The sequence below is a fragment of the Eumetopias jubatus genome, unplaced genomic scaffold (genome assembly GCF_037043125.1).
Source record: "Eumetopias jubatus isolate StellerSeaLion01/CBP00866 unplaced genomic scaffold, mEumJub1_p1.0 scaffold_16, whole genome shotgun sequence".
NCBI lineage: Eukaryota > Metazoa > Chordata > Mammalia > Carnivora > Otariidae > Eumetopias > Eumetopias jubatus.
The window spans coordinates 83,502,722-83,529,829 of record NW_028274822.1 but is presented as its reverse complement, the minus strand read 5'-3'; the positions used below and the strand labels follow the sequence as shown (position 1 = coordinate 83,529,829).

At 56.2% G+C, this 27,108-nt stretch overlaps 1 protein-coding gene across 1 annotated transcript in view; it reads left to right on the top strand.

The window, feature by feature from the left end:
* The window catches only part of DTX1 (deltex E3 ubiquitin ligase 1), a 34,457-nt gene extending 7,669 nt beyond the window's left edge, over nt 1-26,788 (top strand). The window contains exons 2-9 of the mRNA XM_028116527.2: nt 9,394-10,063; nt 22,584-22,645; nt 23,001-23,162; nt 23,440-23,501; nt 24,203-24,361; nt 24,463-24,624; nt 24,724-24,813; nt 25,483-26,788. Of these exons, the coding sequence (XP_027972328.1) occupies nt 9,394-10,063; nt 22,584-22,645; nt 23,001-23,162; nt 23,440-23,501; nt 24,203-24,361; nt 24,463-24,624; nt 24,724-24,813; nt 25,483-25,707 (1,592 nt within the window). The 3' untranslated portion in view covers nt 25,708-26,788. The remainder of the gene's footprint in view (nt 1-9,393; nt 10,064-22,583; nt 22,646-23,000; nt 23,163-23,439; nt 23,502-24,202; nt 24,362-24,462; nt 24,625-24,723; nt 24,814-25,482) is intronic.
* The last annotated feature ends 320 nt before the right edge of the window (nt 26,789-27,108 follow it).

The following is a 27,108-nucleotide window of genomic DNA, read 5'->3' as shown; positions in this document are numbered from 1 at the left end:
CCCCCAGGACAGCCTCCAGGGCCCAAGACAGTCATCCCCTCCACCCCGTAGCTCCCACAGCCTCCTGATTGACACAGACACCCCCACCAGCCCCCAGCTGTCCCAGGCTGAATCCCGCTGAGGACATGGGGCCCAAAAGCTGGATCTGGCTGCCTCAGGGAGCCTTACTGGTGAGGCCCAGGCTCTAGGGTCCCTCCCCAGCAGCTCTCTGGTATTGGTGGGGGGAGGAGGGGAGCAGGCTTGTGACTTTGGGTAAACTGCCCTCCCTCCCTTCTCTGTGATGTGGCCCCGGCAACAGTACCTATCGCAGGGAATTGTGGTCTGTATTCATTCCTTCATGCAGGCAGCAGGAAGGTAATGAGCACCTACAATGTGCCAAGCACTGTCCTAGGCCCTGAGGATGCAGCAGCGAACAGGACAGACAGACGCCTGCCCTCAAGGCCCTTCTATCTGGTGTGATACAGGAGGCCAGGCACCAAGGAGGTCCCAGGATGTGGGGCTGTTCCTCACCTCGGGGCCCCATGAGTGACCAGGTTGGGGGCTTAGTCTTCTCTGGATCCTGGATGGCTGTGTCCTCGCTCTGCCACCCTGGCTAAGCTCCTCTCCCTCTCTGGGCTCCTCCCATTGTAGCTCTGGAGCTGCTCCAGGCTGCCACCTCCACCTGCCCAGGCGGTAGTAGCAGGCCGACGATGGGGTATGGGTGGCAGGGAGTCTGGCACCGGGCCCTGGAGCTGAATGCCCTGAAATGCGGAACAAAGGACAAGGCAATCAAAGGAGGCAGCGCTGGTGGCCAGGCCAGTCCTGCCAGCAGCCGCAGCATAGCCACTGCTCCTCCCGATGACAGGCTGTGCCCCGCCACTGCTGGGCCTTTGTCCCCTGTCCCTCCCACCGCAAGCAGAACACGCCAGAGGAAGCATACAGTTTACCTGAAATCACACCATTATGGGGCCCTCCTTCTAGAGAGGCTCCGCTCTTCTAGAGAATGAGGGTTCGTTCATGCCAAGGTGTTTGTTACCTGATACAGTGGAATTAAGAGAAGGGGTCTGGGCTCAAGAGCTGCCTCTAATTTCTAGGGGATTTGGGCCAAGTCCCTGCTTTTTCTGGGACCCGGTTCCCCCACCTTGACAGAGGCTGAAAACTCAGATGCTTACGGAGCCTGGGCAGCTAATAGAAGTGTGTGCAGTGGCTGGGAAGGCAAAGGTTTTCAACTGTTGTTCTTTAGTGCTTGGTACACAGTAAGTGCCCAATAAATACTCGAACCCATGAATGTGGTGGCGGTGGCCACGTTAGTTTCTGCTAACGGTTGCCAAGGAGGCCAGTCCCTGTGGCCACATCTTTGGATATTTTGGGATTTTTGAAATCCAGACTTGAGTGAGTCTACCCCAGTTTTTAAATGCTGGTCATTTTTAAAAACGTAAATAGCGTGCAAACCAAAACAAACTCACATCCACCACTAACTTGCAATCTCCAAGCTAGTCATTTGTAGCATTCAGTTAGGTTCCCTCACATATATTTGGTCCTTCCTTCCTTCATTCAGCTAGCATTTTCTAAGTGCCTATCCCTATGTTCCTGGCTATCAGGGGATGCTAACGTGGCCGAAACCCAGCCCAACTTTTGAGAGGCTCCCAGGCTGGAGGGAACACAGCCTCAATATTTTAGTGAGCTGTGTGCTTTAGCGGGGGTACCGCAGGTGCAAGGTGCTATGGGAGCCCCAAGAAGGGTGTGATTCTCCCTAAGGATGACAGAGAAAATTCCAAGAGGATAGAGCTTGGGCTGAGCCAGGAAGATTGCTTGGGGACTCGGCAGGGAGGAAAGTGGGGTGGGTGAATGGAGTGTCAGAGGGAGCGGCGTGTGCAAATCCGCAGAGGCACAAGCATGCACGATGTGTTCAGAAAATAACTAGAAGTTTGGTGTGATTAGAGTATGAGCCTGCACAGACAGCTTGTGATGGGTCTCAGAGAGGAGCTGAAGAGCTTAGACTGATTCCGAAGGGCGCTAGGGACCTGATGGGTACTGAGCAGAGGAGTGATGTGGTCAGACTTGAGTCTGGCTCTGGCTGCCACGTGAGCATGCACTGCAGGGTGCAGAGGGTGGAAGCTGGCACACAGGGCAGAGGCTACCACGGTAGTTGAGGCCAGCCCTAATGGTGGCTTGGACCGCGGTGGTGGTGGTGGGAGTGGGTAGAAGTCCAGACCCCTCTGGGTTAAATCCTGGCTTCATAACATAGTAGCTGTGTGACTTGGGGCAAGTCACTCCGCCTCTCTGTGCTGTAGCATTTGTATAATGCAAGATAATAACGGTGCTGTTCTATAGCGCGTTGTGTGGACTAAGAGTTGGCCTCCTGAAGTGCTTAGAACAGACCCTGGCGCGTAGTAGGCCCTTGGTGGGCATTTACTACTCTTACGATGTCTACTTCAGAGATGAGGAAGGAGAGGCTCAGAGCAGTCGGGTCAGTTGCCCAGGGCCACACAGGGCTCCAGGAGCTGGAGGCTGTCTGTTCCTTCTCTTCCCCACCCCCTCGTTTCCTCTTGCAGCTGTTGCTCCTAGTGCCAGGGGGGCCGAACCCAAGTGCGCTAGAAGCCCCACTCGCAGCCCATACAGTGGGCACAGCCCGCTGCCGGCAGCCTGCGGGACAAGGGCCTTTTGGACCCCATTTGAAGGCAGCAACCTCTCCCAGTGCCAGGCAGCCCCTCGGCCTTCCCTGCCCCTCCCCTCTCCTCTCCACGGCCCTGGCCTGGCTGCCGGCCGACCCTGGGGAGCCTGGGCCAGCTCCAAACGTGCAGAAACCACTAATGGGCCACGGCTCTGCCTGATGAGTCCCCTGGGAGAGTTTGAAGGCAAACAGAATGCTGCGGGATTATTGATCCCAGGGTGTGGGCTTGGGGAGGGGCGCCCTGGAGCCAGAGCCTGCAGATCCCAGCCTGGCCCCTGCCCTAGCCACCCCTCCTCATCTTCTCAGGGAGCCTGACTTCCAAATGGGGCTAAACCCCATTGGGCCGATGTGGAGACTGGGGGGGCACCCGTGACCCCCCAGCGCAGGAGTTGACACAGCAGAAGCATTTGATAAATCGGGATGGTTGTAGGTGCTGCTGTTTGCTGTCAGGGGGCGCTGGCCATGCAGACAATCGGGGGGGTTAAGGGAGAGGACCTCTATTCTGGAAGGTCAAATAGCAGGCTGGAGCCTCAGCCGTGTGCCTTGACCAACCTCCGTGCCTCAGTTTCCTCCTCCGGGAAACAGGCTCGTGGGAGCAGAGCAGTAAAGGGAACAGCCATGGGAGCCAGGCAGCCAGATAATGGGGTCTGGCGAGACCACTTGGGCATCTTCTTAAACTGCTGTGCCTCCATTTCGTCGCCCCTAAAATGGGGTAAGTATATCCCTACCTCATCGGGCTATCATGAGGATTACATGAGTTGACACAAACCGGAGCCACAGAACTGTTGGTGTTATGATTACTTCTGGGTTGGTGGAGGAGTCAGTAAAGTCCCTCGTTGGGGCGCAGCATTTAGTGGGTGCTCAACTCATGCTCAACCCACTGCCCAACCTCCAGTCACAGGCCTGCAACAGGACACCCTCCACCTGACAGGAAGTCCCATGACCACCTCCCACGGGGGCCTCTTTCCCACTGGGGTCTGGGTTCCCCCAAACTGAGATCACTTTCCTGCAGGAAGCCACCCTCAGAGGGAGGGGTCCCCTCCTGGCCTCGGGGCTGACTCCGTTCAGGGAGGAGCCCTTTGGAGGCCGAGGGGAAGGCAGGAGGGCATGGGGCCCTCCCTTCTCTACAGTCAGCTTCTTCTTAATGCCAAAAGCCGGGTGCTAAGATACCCACACAGCCCACCTCCAGGAAGGGGGTCAGATCAGCACCACATTCTCAGGGCAGAAACCTCTCACAGCTAAACCCAGAGAGCGAAGCTGAGGTAGTGAGTTCCCCATCGCTGGAGGTATCCTAGGCCGGGCTACTGCTTAGCTGGGTTGAACCCCTGGGAACCAGTCCACCCTGGACTTTCCTTTATTCCATGAATGGAGCATCAGTCCCCCAGCCCTCCCAAGGTTTCATTTCTCTGGGCCTCAGTTGCCTCACCTATAAAACGGAAATAATCCTGGTCCCTCCCTGGAAGAAACCGTGTGCAAGGAGAAAATGAGTTAGTGAAGGAAAGTGCCGAGCGCAGCATCTGACACACAGTAGGTGCTCAATAAATGCTTGCTCCGCTGTTACTGCTGTAGCTACTGTCTGCCCCCTCGGCTCTCCTCCCAGCTCTTCCCTGTCTCTTGGCCTCACTCTCTTGTGCTCCCTTACTCTCCAGGGTGCTCTCAGTCTCTAGGTCTGGGCTTTTGTTGCTTTAGGTCTCTCCTACCTGGTCTCGCGCTCTGCCCCCAGCTCTCCTGGTACCCCCTTGCCACAGCACTTCCCATTTTGATCGAGGCCTCCCTTTGGCAGTCTCTCTGTGCATGTGTGTCTCTCTGTGTCTCTGCACCTCCCTCCCCCCGCCACATCTCTCCCTCCCCACTGTGTTTTGATCTCTCTGCTTGTCTCTGCCCCAGGCGTGAACCACTCACTGGCTGCAGTGGCCGCGGCCACCCCCACGCCCGGTCTCCCGGGCCCAGCTCCTGAAATCCTCCAGCTGACATTTGGCCAAAGCCCCTTTTCCCTCAGTGCAGCTGGAACAAGATTGGAATTTTTCAACCAAACATTCTTAAGAAACGAAGGGGAGTTTGGGGGACAGACAACAAAAGCAGACACAGAAAAACAGGCCCAGAAATGGTCCGTGCTTGACACAGGTCCCTAATGGCCATGGGAGCACGCCTCCCCGCCGCCCCCCCACCCCCGCCACTGTCGCTGTGGTCACTGCAGCTGGGCGCCCTGGGGGCCCAAGAGGGAAGTGGTCTGCTCAGGGACACCCAGCGGAGTGGGTGGGTGAGAAAGACCAGCTGTGCTTCCAGGCCCCCAGTTTCCCGGGCTGAAGAACCTCCGGCCCCATCTTAGACCCATTGTTCTGGCCAAAAATCTAGGCCAAAGCCACTGGGGAGAAGTGTTCCTGCTCCCTTGGAAATCTGAAGATCACAGCCCAGGCAGGTCACCCGGGACCCAGCCGGCCCCCCTCGGCCTGGTCCCCGGCCAGCCCGAGCCCAAGGTGGATGGATGGGCGGGCGGCAGTCATGCACGACAGGGTGCAGGGCCCAGCAGGGAGGATGGCAGCTGCCCTAATTACTCCAGCTCTCCAGGTTCCAATCCCATTTGAAAAGGACTCCAGGGACGCAGCCTTTAATAACTACCAGTAAACAGGCAGGAAAATCGATACCTGGTAAATAGAGCCCTGGCGAGAGGGACGCCTGGGCTGGCTGGCCCTGACCTGCTGGGAGGGGCTCCTGGAGTCCTTCGTCGTGGGGCTGGCCAACACCGGCCTTTCCAGCCCTGTCCCCGCTTCCCCTTTCCACTGCCTCCGAGCCCTGACCTGTGCCAAGTAGGCTGCCTGTTTCCATTGCAGACACCTCCTTTGCACAAAGATCTGTGCCTGGTGCTGGGAACACAGGCGTGGGTCCGACCTGGTTCTTGTCCTCCTGAAAGTCATCCACCAGCAAAGGAGATTAAGAACAACAATGAATGATTTAATGACAATGCAAGGACACTTGGGCAATATAAAGCTGCATGTGCCAGCCATAGCAGCAGAAACAGAAAAGCAAGTCCAGGAAGAGGGGGACACAGGGAGGGTTTTGTTGGATGAATAGGAGTTCACCAAGTGAACGAGAGCTGGGACATGGGGAGTGAGGGTAATGTATGTAGTAATAACAGCTGTCTTAGTTAACATTCATTGAGCACCTACTGTGGCCAAGCACTCTGCTGAGCACCTATGACCAGCATTATCTTGTTGTGTCCTACAGTAATTCTTTGGGGGTATGTATTCATACCCCCATTTTACAGATGAAGACACTGAGGCTATGTGTGGAGCCAGGATTTGCACATGGCCCATGAGACTTCTGAATTGTTTCTCTCAACCACTTCATTCTGCACCTCCCATCTCCGACCCCACCCTGCCCAACTCAAGACCTGACACCCAGAGGTTAACGAAAGCAAGTTCCCATCCTTTCCCTTACCATCTGGGGGTTATACCTTCCAGGTAACACAGCGCCTTAACCCTCACTAGGAGGCTCAGGGCGGGACTTCAGGCACATCAGACCTGAAGATCATCTCTCATGAGCCCTCATTTTGCAGACGGGCAAACAGACTCTGGGAGGAGAAGACCAGCACTCAGGAGCAGAGCAGGAACAGGATCCAGAAATGTTTCCTCTAACCCCCTCTCAGGCCTGCCCTGGAGGAACAGCATTGTCAAGGAAAAAATCGATATGCACACACTCAATTAAAATGATAAATCAGGCATCAGAATGAGGCAGCCCAGGAGACGGCCGGTGGGGGGGGGTTGTTCACGTGATCGGCTTGAACAATACAGGAGTCCAGGGACTCCATCCTCACAGGTCTCTCTCACGTCCACAGCTGCAGCTGTCTGCCTTGATTTTCCCAGCTCTCGGGGTCTGGGCATTTGACAGAGGCAGGGGTAGTCCATAACCCTTGGGATTCTGACGGAGGAGAGAGAGCAGAAGACAAGCTGTTCTAGCCCTGCGTAGGGACCCAAGTGAAGGTCAGGGAGAGTCTATGCTCGGGAGAGAGAGAAGCCTGAGCAAGGCAGGGGGAGGCGGTGGTCTTCAGGAAGGTCCGTGGTGGGTCCCCACCCATCTGGCTGCAGATCCCTGGGCCAGGCACCTTGGGGTTATGCCAGTGAACAGCCGAAATGTACTCCACGTTGTGAGGGTCTGCTGTCTGCCAGGCTCTGTGCTTGGCACTGGGGTATAGCAGTGAGCAAAGCAGTCAAGGTCCCTGACCTCTTGGGCTGACAGCCAGGTGGGAAGAGACAGAGAATAAAGAAAGTATGCAGATGGATGTATCGTATCAGGTAGTGCTGAGTGCCAAAAGAAAAAGAACACCCGGCAAGAAGATGGCAACCAGAACACCTGTGTTAGAAGGTGGTCTGGGAAAGTCTTTCTAAACAGGTGACATTGGAGCAGAGACCCAAAAGGAAGGAGGAAGGAAACTAGGAGAACATCCGGGGCCCCCCAAGTAATATTCCAGGTGGAGGGAACAGCAAATGTAAAGCCCTGAGCCTGGACAGTGCTTGGGGTGTTGGAGGAATGGCAAGGAGGCCAGGGTAGCTGGAGTGGAGTGAGTGAGAGGGAGGTGGGAGGTAATAAGTCAGAGAGGAAGACCGGACTTTGTAGACTCACGGGAGAAGTTTGGTAGACGATGGGGGCTTTGGAGGTCATAGCGAGGACTTTGGCTTTTATTCGCAGTAAGAGGGGAGGCCATGGGAGGATTTTGAGCAGAAGAAGGGTGTAATCTGATTTGCATTGAAAAAGATTCCTCTGGCTGCCAGGTGAGGAACAGACTACAGAATGCAAGGGCAGAAGCAGAGGCCAGTCATGAGTCTACTGCAACAGTCCAGGCAGGAGAGAGACAGTGGGTTAGACCAGGTAGAATCACTGCAGTGAGAAGTGGTCAGGCCTGGGATGTATCTGAAGGTAGAGGGGACTGGGTCTACTAATAGACTGGATGTAAGGTATGAGGTAAGTCAGGGATGAGTCCAAATTTTGGGGTGGGTGGTATTGGGGTGCAAGCAGCTGGAGGGATAGAGCTCTATCCAGCATTTGCAATGAGAACCACTTCAGGAGGAGCAGGTTCAGGGTGGGGAAGCATCAGAGTTCTGCTTTAGCAGGGGTGAGTTTGAGATGCCCGTTGGACCTCCTCAGGAGCGTGCTGAGGAGGCAGCTGGATCCACGGCTCTCAGACGGAGAGGGTGGGTCAGGAAAGGATGGATTTTGGAATCACCAGAGTGGTCCTTTTCACAACCTCACAGGGAGGTGTGGGGTTGCTTACGCCCATTTTAGAGATGAGAAAGCTGGAGCTCAGGGATGTTGAGGCACGAGACCACAGTCACAGAGCTGGCACATTGGGCAGTGGAGACTTGAAATGAAGTCTGTCTGCCTCCCAGCCCCTGGTGCCTAGCCCAGTCCCTGGGCTCTGTGGCTCTTCTCACTGAATCCTCCCGGCAGCTCTGTGCAGGGGGGGAGGGCGCGTCATGAGCTCGGCATCACCTTCATTTTCGAGCTGGGGCCACCAAGACCCAGGCAGGCTGAAGGGACTTGCCCACAGCTGAGAAGCAGTCAAGTGTGCAGCCTTCCTGCAGGTGTGCCAAGTGAGCCCAGCAAAACTATCCCTCCACAGTGGTCCCAAGGCACAGAGTAGGCTAAAGCCTCTGAGAAGTCCTGCAGCCTGGACCTCGCCTTATCTCTATTTTCATGCACTGTGCCAGGGAGCCCCTAGAGCTTTGGGAACATGAAGCAGTGGTTGAGAGCAAAACTTCAATGCCCTCGTTTTTCAAATGGGGGCATGAATACCCACCTGGCTGGGGTTATCATGTGGTTCTGTGCATTTTCAATGAGCACTGGGCATGGAGCCCTCCAGAGAGCCGTCAGCAGATGTCTGTTAAAGGAAGGAACACAACAAACAGATGAATAAAAAACAAAGGAATTGGTGGTCTGCAGGAATGAGCAAAAGTCATGAAGGAACACAAGAGTAGCCACACCCCAAAAGGCTCAGGGTCTGAACTAGGGAATGCATTCATACACTCAGCAATGATCTGTTGAGAGCGCCTACTGTGTGCAGGCGCTGGGGACACAGCAGGGAGGAAAATGAAGTCCCTGCCTTGGTGACATTCTAGTGAGAGGAGACAGAAAACAAGATAAATAGGTAAAATATAACTTATGCCAGATGGAGAAAACCAAGCAGGGATGGAGAGAGAGAAAAGGAAGTATGTGGAGGGGTGGCACATTTTTAAATAGGGTGGCAGTAAATGAGGGAATGGCTGAATGCATGAATTAAATTAGGGAGTGAGAAGACATGCAGTGAGAAGCATAAGGGATGACTGCAGGCATGGGTGAAGGATCTAATGAAAGAATTATTGAATGAACGAACCCAGGAAGATATGAATGCAAGAACTAAGGCGCGAATGAATGAATGAACAAATGAGCCAATGGAAGAGTGGTTGAGTGAAGAGATGAATTTGTGCTTGAATTAAAGCACCGATGAGAGGATGGATGAATGAAGGAAGTTTGGAACGAGGCAAGAAGGCCAGCCTGCTCCCCACTGCTCGCATGGCCATGGCCCGGCTGTCCCTGCTCCCCGCACCTGGGTCCGAACAGCCCCCGCACCCCCTCGCCCCCGCCCCACTCCCCACTCCCCCGGGGCCTGTGCGGCCACCGCTCCGGTGTGGGTGCTGACCCCGGAGGGTGGAGGGGTGCCCGCCACCCCACCCCCCGCTCTGACCGCCCTCCCCTTGTGAGCGCAGGCACCATGCGGCCCGTGCGGCGCAACTTCTACGACCCGTCGTCGGCGCCGGGCAAGGGCATCGTGTGGGAGTGGGAGAACGACGGCGGCGCGTGGACGGCCTACGACATGGACATCTGCATCACCATCCAGAATGCCTACGAGAAGCAGCACCCGTGGCTCGACCTCTCGTCGCTCGGCTTCTGCTACCTCATCTACTTCAACAGCATGTCGCAGATGAACCGCCAGACGCGCCGCCGCCGCCGCCTGCGCCGCCGCCTGGACCTCGCCTACCCGCTCACGGTCGGCTCCATCCCCAAGTCGCAGTCGTGGCCCGTGGGCGCCAGCTCGGGCCAGCCTTGTTCGTGCCAGCAGTGCCTGCTGGTCAACAGCACTCGCGCCGCCTCCAACGCCATCCTGGCCTCGCAGCGCCGCAAGGCGCCGCCCGCGCCCCCGCAGCCGCCGCCGCCGCCCCCGGGAGGGCCGCCGGGCGCGCTCGCGGTGCGCCCCAGCGCTACATTCGCGGGCGCCGCGCTCTGGGCCGCGCCCGCCGCCGGCCCCGCCGAGCCGGCGGCGCCCCCCCGGAGCCCAAGCGCCCCCGGCGGCGCGCCCACCCCGGGGCAGAACAACCTCAACCGGCCTGGGCCCCAGCGCGCCACCAGCGTGAGCGCACGCGCCTCCATCCCGCCGGGGTAAGACGGGCCCCCGGGCGCAGGGTGGCTGCCCTCCGGGGCTAGGAGCGCAGAATCTCAGTGATCCTAACAGTCACAAGCAATACCTAGCATCTAGTAGGTGTTCACTTTGTGCCAAGCGTTAATTAAGCACCTTAACGCGCTCTCGCTGGTTTCCCTCCATGCACGGGGACACTATGTACGAGGTAGGTACCAGCATCACCCCCAACTGACGCATGAGGACGCCCAAGCACAGGGAGGGTTCCTAACGACCCCCAGGATCCCACGATTCACAAGCCGGGGGGCCATAGCAGCAGTCATGGTGTGAGCTCCGTGTGTATCCCTTGCTCAACTATCTGCCGCACCTCACTTACTACTCCAGACGGTTCTATCATGCCAGGTTGCCGGTGGGGAGGCCGAGGCTGGGAGAGGTATGTTACCTTCTGACAGTCACCCGGCTGGAGAGCAGGGCTCGGCATTCCGAGCCGGGAGGATTCCAGAGACTGTGTTGTCTTGGAATTTTTAGAGGGTTCCTGCCCCTCCCCCCAGTCTCATGTCCATCTCGTGTGGAGGCTCCAGCAAGCACTGGCCACTTGTTCGGAATATTTCCCAGATAGGCCGCACCTGAAGTATCCCCGTTACTTTGGGCTGATACTGTGGTTTTCCGGGGTCAGAGGGGCAGCTCTGGAGACTCCCGGGTGACCTGGGGTAGTGGCAGCAAGGGGTGGTGGACGAAGAGAAGTCAGGCCCACAGGAGCCAGCCTCTCTGCTCTTGTTTAGCCAGAGCAGCCCTTTCAGGAATCTCCTATGAATTGGCTTTCCCAGCAGGATTTCACTGAGGGAAACACGCCCCCCAGGTGAGGGCATCCCAGGCCCCAGGATAGGGACCCAGCAACAGTCTGTCAGCACCTGCCCTAGAGCCCTGACTCCATCAGTCTCAGCCTCACGGAGTGGGAATGAGAAGGAGGAGCAAAGACCTTGACCTTGAGACAGACCAGAAGGGAAATGACCAGGTGGGGTGTGGGCCATGGTGCCCAAGAGGAGGGGTGAGCACCAAGAGCCAGGTCTGCTTCTCTCACTGTGGCATGATCCAGGGAAGACCAGCAAAGGTCAGATCTGGATAGAACCTTTGAGGTCTCCACCTCCAGGCTGGAGAAGGGACGGGATCCTAAAGCTGGCTGCCTCGTCTGCCTTCTGTCCCTTTGAAAGTGACTGCTTGGGTTCAGACGCCCTCTCAGCCGCGTCTGAGTTATGTGGTCTGGGGCGTGCATCCTTCCCCTTCACTGAGCCGCAGTCTCATCACCTGGCAAATGGGAGCCGGATCTCTGTTGTGTGGGGACACTGTGGACCTGAATGATAGTGCCACAGTGGCAGGTAGGACTCTTGGCACCCAGGGAGAGGGTTGGCGTGGGGGCAAGAGAGCCTCTGAGGGGGCTCGGAGCAGCAAATTACTCCTGATTCTTCGGGTGGCTTGCAGGAGCCGCCTCCTGCCTCCTCACCCTTCCCTGTGCCTTCCCCTCGGGTCGTTCCTGCGGGAGAAGAGGGAGGGCCATGGGGACAAGCAGAGGTACACCCCGTGTGGCCCGGTGCCAACAGAGAGGAGCCCCATGGAGGTCAAAAGTCCTCTTGGGGAGGTGTTGCAGGAGGGACTCACCCACTTGGGGTCATGGGACTGGAGTGTTCCTTGTAGGTAGCAGCCTGGCTCTGTTATGAGAAAGGAGGGCTGGCAGGCCCCCGAATGACAGCAAGGGTAGTCAGCCAGCTGAAGTGGGTGTGGAGGGGGCAGGACCAGGGAAGTTCAGGGACCTCGGCAGCAAAAATCTGAGAACCTTGTCTCTGGGGCTGTATTGTTGTAACCCACTAATGGGTTATGAAATCAAAAGGGTGTAACCAGATTTTTCTTGGAATGGAATAGAATGAAATGGAGTGGAATGCGATAGAATAGAATAGAACAGAATAGAATATGCAGGCGTATATCCTACATAGTGATCATAAGAATTGGTCCAGGAACGTTTTGCATCCCTTTTACCATGTGTTCAGTGGATTTCCAGGTGAAGTGGATTTCTTAGTCACTGATGAACTTTGTGCAATCCAGTGTTTCAGAGCAGGCTGGGAATTACTCAGCTTTTATTGCTCAATATTAATTCTCCAAGTATGTACCGTGGGTGTGTGTTCACAGAACTGAACAAGACACATGGGGCCCAGAGTGACGGGGAGACAGACATACAGCAAGTAAATGAGTAAATGAACACAATCGCTGGAGAGAGAGGGAAGTGCTTGCAGGTATGTGAACAGGATGGTATGATCGGGAGGGAGTGAGGGGGTGTCAGGGAAGACCCCTCTGAGGAGGTAGCCAGGTCTGGAAAAAGGCTATTCCAGGTTGGAGGAACAGCATATGCAATTCAGCGGGGCTTGGAGAACATGGTACATTCAGGGAAGGACATCTCAGGTATTGGCACTGCAGGTGCAAAGGGGTGGGGGTAGGAATGTGTCCAGCAGGTTTTGGGGACTGTACAAGGGTGGAGGTTTCCTGCTGGAACAGAAGGGGCTGAGATTTTTCCCAAATGGGGGTATAGAGCCAGATTGTGTGGAGCCTTAGGGGAGCCTGGGCTTTTTGCTACCAACAGTGGGGAGCTATAGAGTGTGCTTGAGCTCAAGAGGGCTATGGGGAGAAGAAGAATTTCTCCATGGGAGTGCTGGGCTGATCATTGACCATGTCCTCCTGTGACCTGCTGGAACTCGGTTCTCCCAGCCATGTGCCCCTACCCAGTGTGTACTCCTCCCCCTGGGAGCCATTTGTTACCCTCTCTGAGAACAGACATTGGCCTGGAAAGGCGCGGGGTGGAAACTGTCAAGGGCTTTCTCACCCCTCCCCAGCCAAGCAGACCCTGCCCAGCCAGACAAGCCTGTGTCAAGGCCCCCTCCCCTCCCCTCCAAGGAACCCCAGCTAAAAATACTCTGTGTGGCTCAGAGTGGGGTGTGGGCACAGGACCTGTGGGGTCTGCTTTGGAATGAGGGGAGTGTGAGGAAGGTGGGTGGGGGGAGCCGACCCGGGTTCCTCCCTGCTGAAGCCTCTGTTGCCAGGGCACAGCCTATGAGGGGAGGCAGATGGGGGTTTCTGAGGAGCCAGGCAGCCAGCCCCCCAGGCCTCGCCCTGGTCCGCCACACCCCCGAGCCCTCATGGCCTTCCACATGATCTCTCTGACTCTATGTTTATGTGTCCAGTTTCCTTTTTGTGAGGACACCAGTCCTAGGTTAGGGCCTGCCCTAATGTCCTCAGACCTCATTCTAATCCCCTCTGCGAGGACCCGTTCTCCAAAGTGTCCAAAGGACTGGGGGTAAGGACGTCAACATCCGAGTTCTAGGGGGACACAGCTCAGCTGATAACAGTATCTCTATGTATGGGTCTCTGTGTCTCTCTGTCCATCTGTCTGTCTGTGGTTCCCCTTGGCCACATTTCCTTTTCCTTCCTGCTCCCTTCTCTGCACTTCCTTCTGTCCCACAGGACTGACACAGACCCCGAGTCCAGTCCTTTCCCGGCTGGGTGACCTTGGGCGCATGGCTTCACCTCCTGAGCCTCAGTTTCCCCCTCTGCCAAACGGAGCTAAAACCACTACCACTCATGCGTGCCGGCTCAGCAGGGCCCATGGCGGGCAAAACTTTAATATTGCCCGCCCCATATGATCACCTCCCAGCTGCATCTCAGCCCCGGATGCAGACTAGGATGGGAGAGGGGCCCCGACTTGCCCAAGGTCACACAGCCTGTGGGGCCAGAGCGGGCCCCTGGCCTGGGTACTTTTCCACTGCCCCTGTGTTGGGGTGGGGAGCCAGCTGGCAGTCCGGGCCTGGGGGACACGCAGGGCTGGGGGAAGATCCGCCCTGTCTCCCGGGAGGGCAGCTTCCAGCACTTTGGAACGCAGCTGCGGGGCAGACTCAGAGTTTCCACCCCACGTGGTGGAGGGGAGAGAGGACAGCTGCAGGCCTGTTTCCATTTACCGAGCGCTTGCTTTGTCCCAGGCCCCATTTCACGGCCTCTACACACGTTCGTTGCCTGTCTGAATGCCCACAGAAACCCCACGCGGCGAGTCCGATTTTCCCCACTCTTCACATGAGGAAACAAGGCTCCGAAAGGCTGACACTTGCTCAAGGTCCCCCACTTGGGCGTGTGATTCGAAATCCCCAGTCGGCCAGGGTACTAGGGTGCCCTACCGCCCTGCCTGTCCACCCCAGGTTTCCTGCCAGGGTCCCAGAGACCCGGGCCTGATCGCACAGGGTGTCAGGGAGCCCCAGGGGCAGTGGCTGGGCCCCGCTTCAGCCGCCCGCCTTACTGCGTGACCCCAGTGGAACTCATTGCCCCCTCTGGTCCCCAGTTGGTGCACCTGTGATGCGGGGCCGCCGTCAACCATGAGGCCAGATGTCAAAGTGCCCGTGTTTTTGAGCCTGCACGCACCGTCGACGTGGCCCGCCAGCAGCCGGAAGGGGTGCTTCTTCCGTTCATCCCCAGCAGGCTCGCACACCACGCCAACCTGAACGGTGCCCTAGCGATGCCCCCTCTGGTTCTTTGTGAGCCTGAGAACCTCTTCTGTTTGCGGGCCTCCAGTGGTTCCTTCTTTTGCCAATTACTTGTCTATTCCTTTTGCTTATCCTTCTCTTGGGCTGTTTATTTCTTCCTTATTGATTTGCACACGTTCCTTGTGCGTTAAGGGTCTTAACCCTTTATCTGTCATCTTGTTATCTGTCCCAGTTTGCTGCTTCTTTTGACCTTCTTTATAGCCTTATGTTCACCTGTTTTTAAATGAATTAGCTCATATATATTGAGCAACTACTGTGTGCCAGGCATTGTTTGGGGCCCTGGGGATGCAACAAGGAACAAAGCAGATAATCCCTCCCCTCCCGAACCACAGTCTAGTGAGAGACAAACAGTAAACGAAATAAATAAATTCTAGGATGTGGTCCAGAGAGTAACTGCTGCCGAAGGAACATAAAGAGTGGACAACACATAAGGACTGATGAGAGGGATGTGATTTTAAATAAGGAGGTCACAAGAGGCCTCCCTGAGAATGTAACATTTGAGCAAAGACTAAAGAAGGTTAAAAAGCAAGCCACGCAGAGAACAGTGGGAAGAGCATTCCAGACAGAGGGAGCAGCTTTTGCAAAGGCCCTGAGGCAGGAGCAGGCCTGGTATGTTTGAGGAGGTCGGTGTGGCTGGAGAGGCTGCAGGGGGTGGGGGTGGGTCAGAGATGAAATGGGGCCAGTCCTCCAGGGCCCTGAGACTGTGGAGGGGACTTGGGCTTTGATTCTGAGTGAAATGGAAGCCCGCGGTGTTGTCAGCTGCAGAGAGACGGGTGTGACCTTGTTGTAACAGGTTCCCTCTGGATATTGAGAATATGCCTCAGGTGGGGCTGATGCAGGAGGCAGGAGCCCATCTGCAGGTGGGCTTTGATATTGTTGGTGTATTTGGGTGTTTTCCTCCTGTTTTTTACTTCCACCAGTGATTTTACGTTTTTATTTTAAAGAATTCATATTTTGTTCTTCAGTTAATAGGTATTACATTTCAATGCTTCAAAACCAACAAAGTACTGAAAAGTACACCATGAAAAGTCTCACCCTCACCGTGCCCCCCCATCGGGCCTGTGGCCTGCCCACCCTCCCCCTTTTCCTGGCCTCACTGGTATGCAGTCTCCCCTCCCTCCAAGCGCCTCACCACAAGGTCAAACCAAACACCCCCACGCCCCAGACCTGAAGCACTTCCTGCCCTGCTCCCTGGGAGGCCAAACCACACACTCCTGTCTGCATGTGGCTGCCCCAGGCCGTGGGAACCGCCAGCCCAGCCCTCCCCTCCCCTCTCCTCCCCTGCCCGGGTTCCCCTGACAGAGCCCTGCTCTGGGGGGCTGGGAGCCCAGGGGGTTGAAGGAGAATGATGCTGAGCCCCCAGGTCTCTCGATAAATCTGGCCCTAAGTGGCCACCAGCCCCCAAAAAGTCTCTCTAGGGGACTTTTGCACCCTTTATTCCCTAGGAGTGGACAGGGGCAGGGATGAGAGGTCCCATCGGACAGAGGGGAAACTGAGGCCCACAGAAGCTCAGAGGCTTGTCCAGGCAGAATGGGGAAATGAGCAAAGGCCTCCAGACAGCCACCATTGATGGCCTGTGGTTTTGCTGGGCCCAGGGAGCACCCTGGAACTCACTGTGATGTCCTCAGCCCCGGGCCCTGCAGAGAGGGATGGGAGTGGGGACTTGGCTGGCCGCAGATACAGGTGGAGGGGGCACTGAATGGGGGCAGGTGAGGGGAGCAGGCCCAAGGAATGTGGGGGATCCCCAGGGGCTGTTCAATGCCCTTCTCCCATGACATGGCTCTCTCACTTCTGCCCGTTCCTCACCCACTTGGAACCCAACTGACTGAAGCTGGAGCCTCCAAAGGTCCCCCAAGGGACCACGGGGTAAGTGCCAGGTGTCCTGATGGCCCCTGAGGCCAATCAGGGGACCTGGAAACCATCACCAGAGAATGGGACATGCCTGGCGTCTATCCAGGGCATGGTGGCAGGGAGGCAGACAGGGAGGCCAGATGTGGGCAGAGGGATGGAAATGCAGTTGGCCTAAAGGGAGTGTCCACATGGCTTCCTTCTTCCCTGGGGTCCTGAACTCCCCTTTATGCCTGGGACAGAGAGAGGGTTAGCCAGAGCAGGCACATGGGTCTACTCGTATAGCTACTCATGCAGCCTACCTGGGCCTGAGCCAGCTCCAGGGTCCAGGTCAAAAACTTCAGCCCACCTCTAGCATCCGGTGGGCTCAGAAAGCTTGCTCAACTCCAGATGGCCCCACAGATCTGCCTGGCGGGGTCAGCCCTGGCCTCTGACTCAGAAACTCCAGGAACCGGTGCCAGGTGCACCACTAACCAGCTGGGTGACCTTAGTGAAGTCACTTCCCTTCTCTTGGCCTCAGTCCCATCATCCATAAAACAGATGACAAACAGATTTCATCTCATGAAATGGAGAGGGAGTGCTGAGATCGATTGTTGATGCCTGCCATGGGTGCAGGATTGGTAAGAGTACTACACACGCCATGTATTTGCCATCCCTGCTTCAGCCTTGTCTCGGGGAGGACGTTGGTATTAGAACTGCTGTTTCTAAGGGCACCATGGATCCTCTGGAGGGACCACAGAGCTAGCAGGCCAATTTCTTCTTTGGTTCAACTCTTCCATTCAGTACTTCCTGAGAACCCATTTGCATGGAGTTTCATCCGCAATCCTAGGGCCCCAAGGCTGATTCAGACACATTTCTAGAAGCTCACAATCTGGCTCAAGAGATAGAAGTGGAACCACAAAACCAGAAAGCAACATAAAATGTCTGTATCCTAAAAAAGAAAGAGAGAGAGAGGGAGAGGGAGGGAGAAACGTCCCTTGGGAATTAAAAGGGGGTGGCTATGAATCCACTTGAGGTAGATCAGAAAAGGCCTCATGAAGACAGTGGCCTTTGAACCTGTCTTCAAAGAACAGATGTGAATTGGAAATAGACAGTAGGGACAAGCAGGAGGAACAGTGTGGCAAAGGTGCCCAGGCAGGAAAAGGGCAGGGAACAGTGTGAGGAACAGCAGCTAGGAAAATCTCACATTATCTCATACTGCCTTTGAGCATTGCCTTCCACCCGGCGTAGATATGAAGCATCTCTGCTCTTCCTTGGCAAGGAGGAAACCCAAACACTCCACCCCTCTTTCCCAGACTAATCCCGGAGGTTTTTCTCTCAGACAGAGCCTCCTGCCTGGGCTGCTAAGCCATGGTGAGGGAACTTGGTTCATGTCATATGGCTAAGAGCACAGACTCTGAAGTCTGACAGCCTGGGCTGGAATGCTGGCTCTACCACTGGCAAATTACTTCAGCTCTCTGGGCCTCAGTTTTTTGCTCTCTGTAGACAGATGTCACAGACTTTGGGGTACGATTAGATAAGGGAGTGAAGCAGGACAACAGCATCGGGCCCATAGTGAGAATTTTTGACCAGGGAGAACATCCCACTGTCTGTCTCTGTGTGGCACATTCGCTAAGACAATTTCTGTGCAATGCCCGGGTTCCCCTAAACCTCACCATGAAACCTCTGCCCCAAGTGGGATGCAGAGCATTTCTGGGAATTTCTCAGGGGATGGTTGCTTGGGCTGTTGGGCAGGATGCCCCCTCAGCGTGAGTACTGGCAGAGAAGCTCCAGGGGACTAGAGGCTGCAGACGGTGTTTCCCTGGGACACCTGCTTCAAGGCTCACTTCAAATATGTGCAGAGAACACATGGGGAGAATGCACCTGAGCATGTGCTCGTGAGTCACCTGCTTAGAATGTTCCCACCAATTTCAGCCTCCCTTCCTTCATGCAACAAGTGTTTATCAAACACCTGCTATGTGCTGTGTACTAGGGTTGAAGTCAGGTGGTCAAGGAAGATGTCTCTGAGGAAGTGGCATTGCAGCAGAGCACTAGGAGAGCCATTCAGCATCTGGGGGGAAAGCCTGGGGGCAGAGGGCACAGCAGGTGCAAAGGCCTTGACAGGGGACTATGCTCAGTGGGTTAAAGCCACAGCAGATGTGTCCAGAGAAGAGAGATGGAGGGGGTAGGAGATGAGGTCACAGAGGCAGGGAGGGCCTGGTCAGATCAAAGACTTTATAATCAGGTCATGGTTAGTGCTGGGACAATCAATCAGTCGATAAGGTAATGCAAAGACAGAGATTTCTCCGGAGTAAAATGGTAAGGAAGGTCTCTGATAAGGTGACACTTGAGCAGAAATCTGTGTTAAGTGAGTGTTCAAGGCATGAGGATATCTGGGGAAGAGCATTCTGGGAGAGAGAGATCAGCAAGTGCAAAGGCCCCGGGGTGGGAATGTGGCTGGTGTGTTCGAGGAACAGCACGAAGAGCAGGGAGGCTGGGGTGGAATGGGTGAGGGGTGACCACAGGGGAAACAGAGTTCAAGGGGTAGGTATTGGCTATCTCACATAGGGTAAGGAGGTTGGCTTTTACTCTGAGCAAGGTAGGATGTGTGCGGGGTTGAGGGCAGAGGAAGATAGGACCTGATGCAGAGGTGGGAAAGACAGCAAGAAAACCAGCATGGCAGTGGGACCCATCTCCACCTTGGGGTGGCTGGGCCTGGCTTCTGGTCAGAACAGATCTCAAGGGGGCCTGATGGCTTCCTACTACCCTTTGTCAGGCTGAGCCCCAAGAGGGTGGAGCAGAGAGTGCAGGCCTGCCCCCCTTCCGGGAGGTCTGCGGGCAGCAAACTCTTGTCCAGGGCAGGAGGATGTGTTCGCTGACTCGGAGGAAACAGCGCATCCCACATCAAAAGGGGGCCCCGGGTGGCTCCCACGCTCGGGCATCGTGGGAACCCTGCTACCCTGGGTTCTCTCAGGGGGCCTGCAGATTCAGAGAGGCTGGGGGCTGCCTTCACACTGTTCCCTAGCTCATGATGAGTAAATAAAAAACAGCCCCACTGTCACACCCTATCTACAACCTTCCCAGGAGCAAGACAAATTTTTGTAAATTGGGCTCTGTGGTTTTTAAGTGTTGCCAGAAATTGTAGGGCAGCCAAGATTTAGAAACCTTCCCTTTCTGAGGTGCCCCCCTGCCTAAATCCCAGGCCAAAGACTCAGCAAGACCAAGGTCATGAGCTGGACCAGATGCTGGTCATTAGATAGACCTGGGGTAGCGAACTGTCCTCACTGATTAGCAGAGGCTGTGCTGAAGATTCTGCTCAGCTTGAGAGTGCTGTGATGGATTAGTGATGTCTGCCACAGGTAGGAGACAAGGAGTAGTGGTTTGCATACTAAATATTGTTTTTGCCATCCATTTTACGGATAGCCCTGGAGAAAAGGGAGGATTTTTTTTTTTTTTTTATGAGACAGGAAGAAAGGAGGTAGGGGAGACCGAGATATATTGAGATCCTTCGTGGTGTGCCTACACTAGAACTCTTTTGAAGGACGGGGCAGGGAAGAGGAGAAGCTTGAGGTACATGCCCCTTTGCTTTCCTGTAAGAGTAGGGGAAGGGGTGAGATTAGGTGATACCCCGCAGGAAGGTCCTGGAGGATTATGACAGGCCCCAAGAGGGTCAAGTGGAAACTCAGCCCCGTCTCTTGGGTCCCAGCAGGCTGCTAGAAGGAGAAAATCCTTCTCCACTCACACCCCTGCACCAAACTATGAGCTTTGCATGTTTTAACTCACTGAACCCTCACAAGGCTTTATCCCCATTACAGATGGGGAAATTGAGGCACAGCACCTTTCTGCACACACACACCTCAACTGACCAGGTGCTGGGGGTCCCATGGCACCTGCCCGCCAATAGCACCCCCCTCTAGGGCTGTGTTCAGTGGTTCAGGTCACCACAGTGTTCGATGACCCCGACTCTGCTCCAGACACTCTCCACACCCTCAGAAGGCTCTGGGAGAAGTGCTGCAGGGGACCCAGATTAAGTCTGTGTTGCTGAGCAGGCAGAGTGGAGAGGCTGTGTGCGGTGATGGGTGCATAGGACTCTGTGCAAAGTGTGGGCCTCCCCAGCCGTGTGTCTATGTGTCTGTGTGTCTGCACGTGTCCCCATGTGCAGTGGGTGGCTGCATGAGCTGGCTCCTCTTGTCTGATGACATGCCCTCACGGTGTGTGCATGGATGTGCCTCCGTGTGTGGTGTTTACCATGCAGAAGTGTGTGTGTGTGTGTGTGTCTCTGAATCCGTGTATGTTTGTGAGGGGTGTGTTCCCTGAGATGCGTCTGTGTGTGTCTTTGGATATATGTGTGCATGGCAATGTTCCCTAGTGTGTTGGTGTGTTTGTGTGTCTGCACGCAAATGTGTGTGGCTTTGTGTTCTCCGCGCACATGTATTCTGTGTCTGTGTCTGGGGAAGGAGCTTCCTGGGATGTGTGTGTGGGGGGGGAGGTACCTGTTTGTGCAGTGTTCTCCATGTTATGTGTGTGTGTGTATCTGTGTACCTGTATGTGAGGTGTGTGTACCTGTATGTGTGGTGTGTGTAACACTTGTATATGTGTGCTTGGAAATAGAGCGCCTATTCCCCAGGAGTGTGAGTGTGTGTGTGTGTGTGTGTGTGTGTGTGTGTGTGTGTGTTTCTGGATCCACTGCAGCTGCGCCCAAGCCTGCCAAGCATACCATTTGCTTAAAGATGATTCCCAGCCGGCTGCCCGGGATCGACTGTGCCTGCCAGGGGCTGATGACCGGGCAGCACTGGCCAGGCTCAGAACTTAGCAGGCAGGCAAAGGGGGTGGTAGCAGCAACTTCCCCAGCTGTCCCTGCCCCCATCCCTTCCTGCACACCCTCCTGGCACACCTCCCAAGCCCCTCTGGCTCCCCTGGCTTTGAGAACACATGTCTTCATCGAGACTTATCCATCCAGCGCTTCAGCAGCCAGCCTGTAGTTCACCTACGTAACCCAGCGCTGAAGTAGTGAAGCCTCAGACGGCCACAGTATGCAGATTGCCGCAACCCTTCTCCTTCCATCCTCCCAGCAGCCCTGGGGGTGAGGTATGATTATCCCCATTTTTCAGATGAGGAAACAGAGGGTTACAGAGGTTCCGTAACTTGCCTAAGCTTGTCACTGCAATACTTTCATGGTTTCCTCTCCAAGGGGAAGGGAAGATACACTGTGACTCAGTGGGCCGAGGTGCAGAGAGGTGAAACTGCTCAGCCAGGCTTACGCATCAGTGGGGTGTTGGTGATGGGTAGTGCCTTTCAAGTCTTTATTAGGTGCCAGGAATTCTGCTGGACCCTTGACGTGCAGAATTTCATGGACTCTTCACAGCAAACATAAGGACGGTGCCATTTTACAGATGGGAGACAGGCTTATGAGAGGTACTGTGCTGTGTGACACCCAGCCAGTTAGTGCTTGAGCTGAGATATGAGAGCAGCTCTGGCTGATTTCAAAAGCCAGAGCTCTTTGGTGGGGAAGGGCAAAGAGGGGAAGCAGGCTATGGTTTCCTAAGGCCTCTTCGTTTGAAGAGGGGCAATGCCTCGATTATAGGAACTGACATCAGTAGATCTTCGAGAGGCGAAAAACGTTCATCGTAAAATGTCTTTGGAAAACCTGGATTTATCATTCCTAATCACATTTCTTTATGCAGGACTTATCAGAGCCTTCAATGTGCTCATATATGTTGTGAATTTTCAAGGAGACAGTGAAGTGTTTCATAACTTATTTGATCCCGGAATGCCTCTTTCCCAGAACCTTTTATGGGGAGAAATGTTGGAATGGCTACATCATCACTCACAGTTGGGTTTCAGGCACAGCGGCCAGTAGAAGGGAACTGTTGGACCCCAAGCTCTCGCAAGGGAGGCCAGCTGAGGAGTGGGTAAGAAAGGAGTAAGTCTAGGGATCCATTACTTTATAACTGGGGCAGAGATCCCAATCACACCCCGCCCCATAAAAGAAGGGTGCCTATATCCCTGGTGATCATTCTAAATGACGAGGACAGGCATAAAGAGGTCAGAGTATGCCCAAGAGCCAGAATGCAAAGCAGGATCCCCTGATCTTCCGGTGTGTGGGGCTAGAGTCCAGCTGCGGCCTCTTTTCTCCCCTCAGGGTCCCCGCGCTCCCAGTGAAGAACTTGAATGGTACCGGGCCGGTCCATCCGGCCCTGGCAGGTGAGATCCAGCTCTGGAGGGACAGAAGGGCGGGGCCCACGAGGAGGCGGCCCCACCTGTCTGCCCTGTGACTCCGCCCCCTGGCGGGGCTGGTGGGCGGGGCCCAGAGGAAACGCCCCTACCGTTGGACCCTGATACTGGGGAGGGCGAGACCCGCAGAAGGCATTCCACTCGGCTTCCACCCGCGGTGGGGCCCAGGGGGCCCCCGGCCCATCCTGACCTGAAGGCCCCAGGATTCCTGGGCCAAGCAGGTGGGCGGGGCCTGGGGGAGGCCCCTGGCGCCCGCCCAAAGGGGACCAGGTGGGCGGGGACCAGGTGGGCGCCACGCCCCCTGACGGCCCCGCCCTCTCCCCAGGGATGACCGGGATCTTGCTGTGTGCGGCGGGCCTGCCCGTGTGCCTGACGCGGGCCCCCAAGCCCATCCTGCACCCGCCGCCCGTGAGCAAGAGCGACGTCAAGCCTGTGCCCGGCGTGCCCGGGGTGTGCCGCAAGACCAAGAAGAAGCACCTCAAGAAGAGTACGCCTTCCGCGCCGACCCTGACCCCACTAACCTAACTCTTTACCCCAACCCCTCTGACCCCACCCTCCAATTTGTTCTTAGGACTTAGAACTCCACCTCCATCTCCTGATCTCAGCTCCCTTTCCCCTGACCCCCTCTGCCACCAACTCTGATTGCAGCAACAGCTGAAAGGTGACTCCTGCCAACCCCTCTCTGACCCCTGACCCCATCCTGAGCCAAGCCCTCAGGGGGAGATTCTAGGCACCCTCGAGCCCACCCCGCTGTGTCCTTGCAGGCAAGAACCCCGAGGATGTGGTTCGAAGGTACATGCAGAAGGTGAAGAACCCGCCCGATGAGGTGAGCCCCCGCGGGAGGGTCCTGGACTGGGCAGAGGGCGGCGCCCTCGCTTCCCCAGCCCTTGACCTCCCATCCTCTACACCCTCTCCCGTGGTTCTGTGTGTCACAATCTCTCCTCCCAGTTTGGGGGTTCGCCTTTTCTCTCTCTCTTTTTAAAGATTTTATTTATTCATTTGAGACACAGAGATAGAGAGAGAGATCATGAGCAGGGGCACAGGCAGAGGGAGAGGAAGAAGCAGACTTCCCACTGAGCCAGGAGCCCAATGTGGGGCTCGATCCCAGAACCCTGGGATCATGACCCCAGCGGAAGGCAGACGCTTAACCGACTGAGCCACCCAGGCGCCCCAACACCTTTTTTACGCAATGTCTTCTGATAAACAGGTTTAATAGAATCACGTTTATCAATCTCCTGATGAGTGACACTTTTCGTATCTTATTTTCACCCGTATTTTACACCCCATGTTTAAGTTTTGCTTTCGATAGTTAAGCCTTTAATCCCTCTGGATGGGGGTGCCAGGGAGCCCTGTCTTCCTCTGCCATGTATCTGCATTCAGTATATGGGAGTGTCCTCTCCCTTTGCCAAATGGGTACCGGAGCCTGGGGCAATCTGCCACCCTTGGGATCCTCCCAGGGACAGCTCTGACCTGAGGGTGTCCTGCCCTGGCCAGTCCTCAGTCTCCCTTCTGTGCCCCTGCCCGCAGGACTGCACCATCTGCATGGAGCGCCTGGTCACAGCATCCGGTTACGAGGGCGTGCTTCGGCACAGGGGCGTGCGGCCCGAGCTTGTGGGCCGCCTGGGCCGCTGCGGCCACATGTACCACCTGCTGTGCCTCGTGGCCATGTACTCCAATGGCAACAAGGTGGGCCGCGCGGGCCAGTGGGTGGAGCCAGTGGGTGGCGCAGGCGGAGGGGCGGGGCCGGGATACCTGCGGACCTCACCGCCAGCCTCCCCCCGCCCCAGGATGGCAGCCTGCAGTGCCCCACCTGCAAGGCCATCTATGGAGAGAAGACGGGCACTCAGCCGCCCGGGAAGATGGAGTTCCACCTCATCCCCCACTCGCTGCCAGGCTTCGCTGACACCCAGACTATCCGCATTGTCTACGACATCCCCACAGGCATCCAGGTGAGCCCTCCCTTCCCGCCCCTCTGGCCTCAACTCTGAACCCTGCAGAGGCCCCCCCACACCTGTCCATGGTTCAAGCACCTGCTCCCCTCCCCACAGGGCCCCGAGCACCCCAACCCAGGCAAGAAGTTCACCGCAAGAGGCTTCCCGCGCCACTGCTATCTGCCCAACAATGAGAAGGGCCGGAAGGTGGGTGCCCTGAGGGTGCAGGGGTGTGGGAGCTGGCCAGGTTCCCCCTCACCCTCAATCCCTGTTTCCTCCCTGCACCAGCATCGACCACTACCTCCTAGTGCGAGTCCAGCCCTGCCAGTTGCTTCACACCCCCCATCTCATTTCCAGCTTGGTGAGGTCAAGGTCTTGACCCCATGTTACAGAAGCCTCAGACAGGGCAAGTGACTTTCCCAAGGTCACACAGCTAGTAAGTGGGAGAGCCTAGATTTCAACCCAAGCAGTCCAGGCTCTTCACCACCACACTCTGGATTGTCGGCTTCACTTCTTGTTTTTCAAGAGAAGCCAGATCTCCTGATTTTCATGTAAAATCTCCGGGTTTTTGAACATTGCCAAAGAGGTCACAAAATGGCCATTTAGTAAACCAGACACAGCTGAGGGCCTTCAATTTGAGACCCAGATGAAACAGGCAGATAACCTGGAAAGAGCTCTTACTGGGAGTCCATCCAGGGAAGTGGCCACGCTGGGCGGCCACTGGTAATGTTGCAGGCTTAGAAGGCATTAACGGAGCCACAGTGTGGCCAGGGAGGGAGGGAGGCTGGGCTGGGGAAGGAGGGGGCTCCAGCTATAGGGCGGGGCTGCCCGGGCCCTCCCCTCACCCCCGCGCCTGTCCTGGTGCCTACCCGCCAGGTGCTGAGGCTGCTCATCACCGCCTGGGAGCGGAGACTCATCTTCACCATCGGCACATCCAACACCACGGGCGAGTCGGACACCGTGGTATGGAACGAGATCCACCACAAGACCGAGTTTGGGTCCAACCTCACAGGCCACGGCTACCCGGACGCTAGCTACCTAGACAATGTGCTGGCCGAGCTCACAGCCCAGGGCGTGTCCGAGGCTGCAGCCAAGGCCTGAGGCCCGAGGCTGCCCACCTTCCCTCCTGCTTGGCCCCCTGGTCCGGCACTTGCCTCCCTCTGCCAGGTGTGTCCTGGTGGCCCACGTTCAGGGCTAGGGAGGAGCCTGCAGAAGGAGCCAGAAGCTTTCTGGAGATGTGGCTGGAGGTAGTTGGAATATGCTGGGAGGATGGCAGGCCAGCCGGCTCTGACTTGTAGCTCCCCGAGAGGGTGGCAGAGAGAGTACCAGGAACCACAGCAACCTCCCTACCAAAAAGACAGAGCCCCACCCCCTCATGCAAACACACGTGTCCTGTTGAACACATGCACGCACACCCACGTGCCTCTACTTAACCCCAGACTGGGGGGGAAGAGACAGAAGACCCCTGTGATACCCCATATGGATTCCCATCTGTGTCTCCATCATCTCCGTACAGCTTGTCTGCAGACGGGATTCAGGTCAAGCACCTGGGGCCCTGCTGGGGCTCCGAGGGGAAAAGGGCCCTTGGGAAGCAGCCTCCCCCCATCTCTGTCACCCATCTCTGCCACCCACTGATGGGCAGTTGTGGGCCCATGGGGTAGAAGCCCCAGATTAGTCAGCAGGTTAGCAAAGGGGCAGGCCAGAGAGAGGGGGACCAGAGGGATCTTATTTTGTGCTTGTGTCTCTTCATCCTTCTGGGACTCTGACGTCCTTCTTCTCCCCTCCCATCCCCAGGCCTTATGTCTGTCCCAGATAAAGGCACTGTTCTCCTTTCCTCCCCACCCCATCCTCTCCACCAAATCACTCCCAAACGTCGAGATCCAAAGGCTGGAGCTTCTGGCTTCAGGAGCAAGACGAGAAGGCCTAGCTTAGGCCAGCAGGTCTAAAAAGCAGACCGGACAGCAAAGAGTCCATCTCCCTTTCCTTGGGAGTGGGCAGTGGGGTGGCTGATGGTCTTGGCCAACCAGGGGCCTGTTGCCCAGGCAACTCACCAGCTCCGCCTCTGTTGATTGGCTGCCACAGTGGAAGTCAGCCAAGATTTAAAGGGACGCAAGAGATTGCTCTTTTGAAAACCTACCAGTCCCACTGTGGGTGGAGAAATAAATGGTCTTTCTCCTCCTCACTCAGTCTTTTCCTGCCAAGAGGGGTGGGGGGTGGGTGGCTCTGTTCCTGGGGGCCTCTGGCCCACCCCGTCGGGGAGCTTACAACAAAATGATGACCCCAGGACCATTGCCCCTCTCAGCCTTGGGCAGCTGGAGTTTGAGGGTCCCCATAATTCTCTTGTCTTGGGGTATGCAGGGAGTGTGAAGGTGACAGAGGCAGACCCTCCAACCCTACTCCCCAAAAGGGCAGGGCTGAAGGTGCTGTTCTCAAGCACGGCATGAGACAATGCACACAGCTGCTCCCTGGTACAGTACTGGGAATGAGGGACTTGGGCTGGGA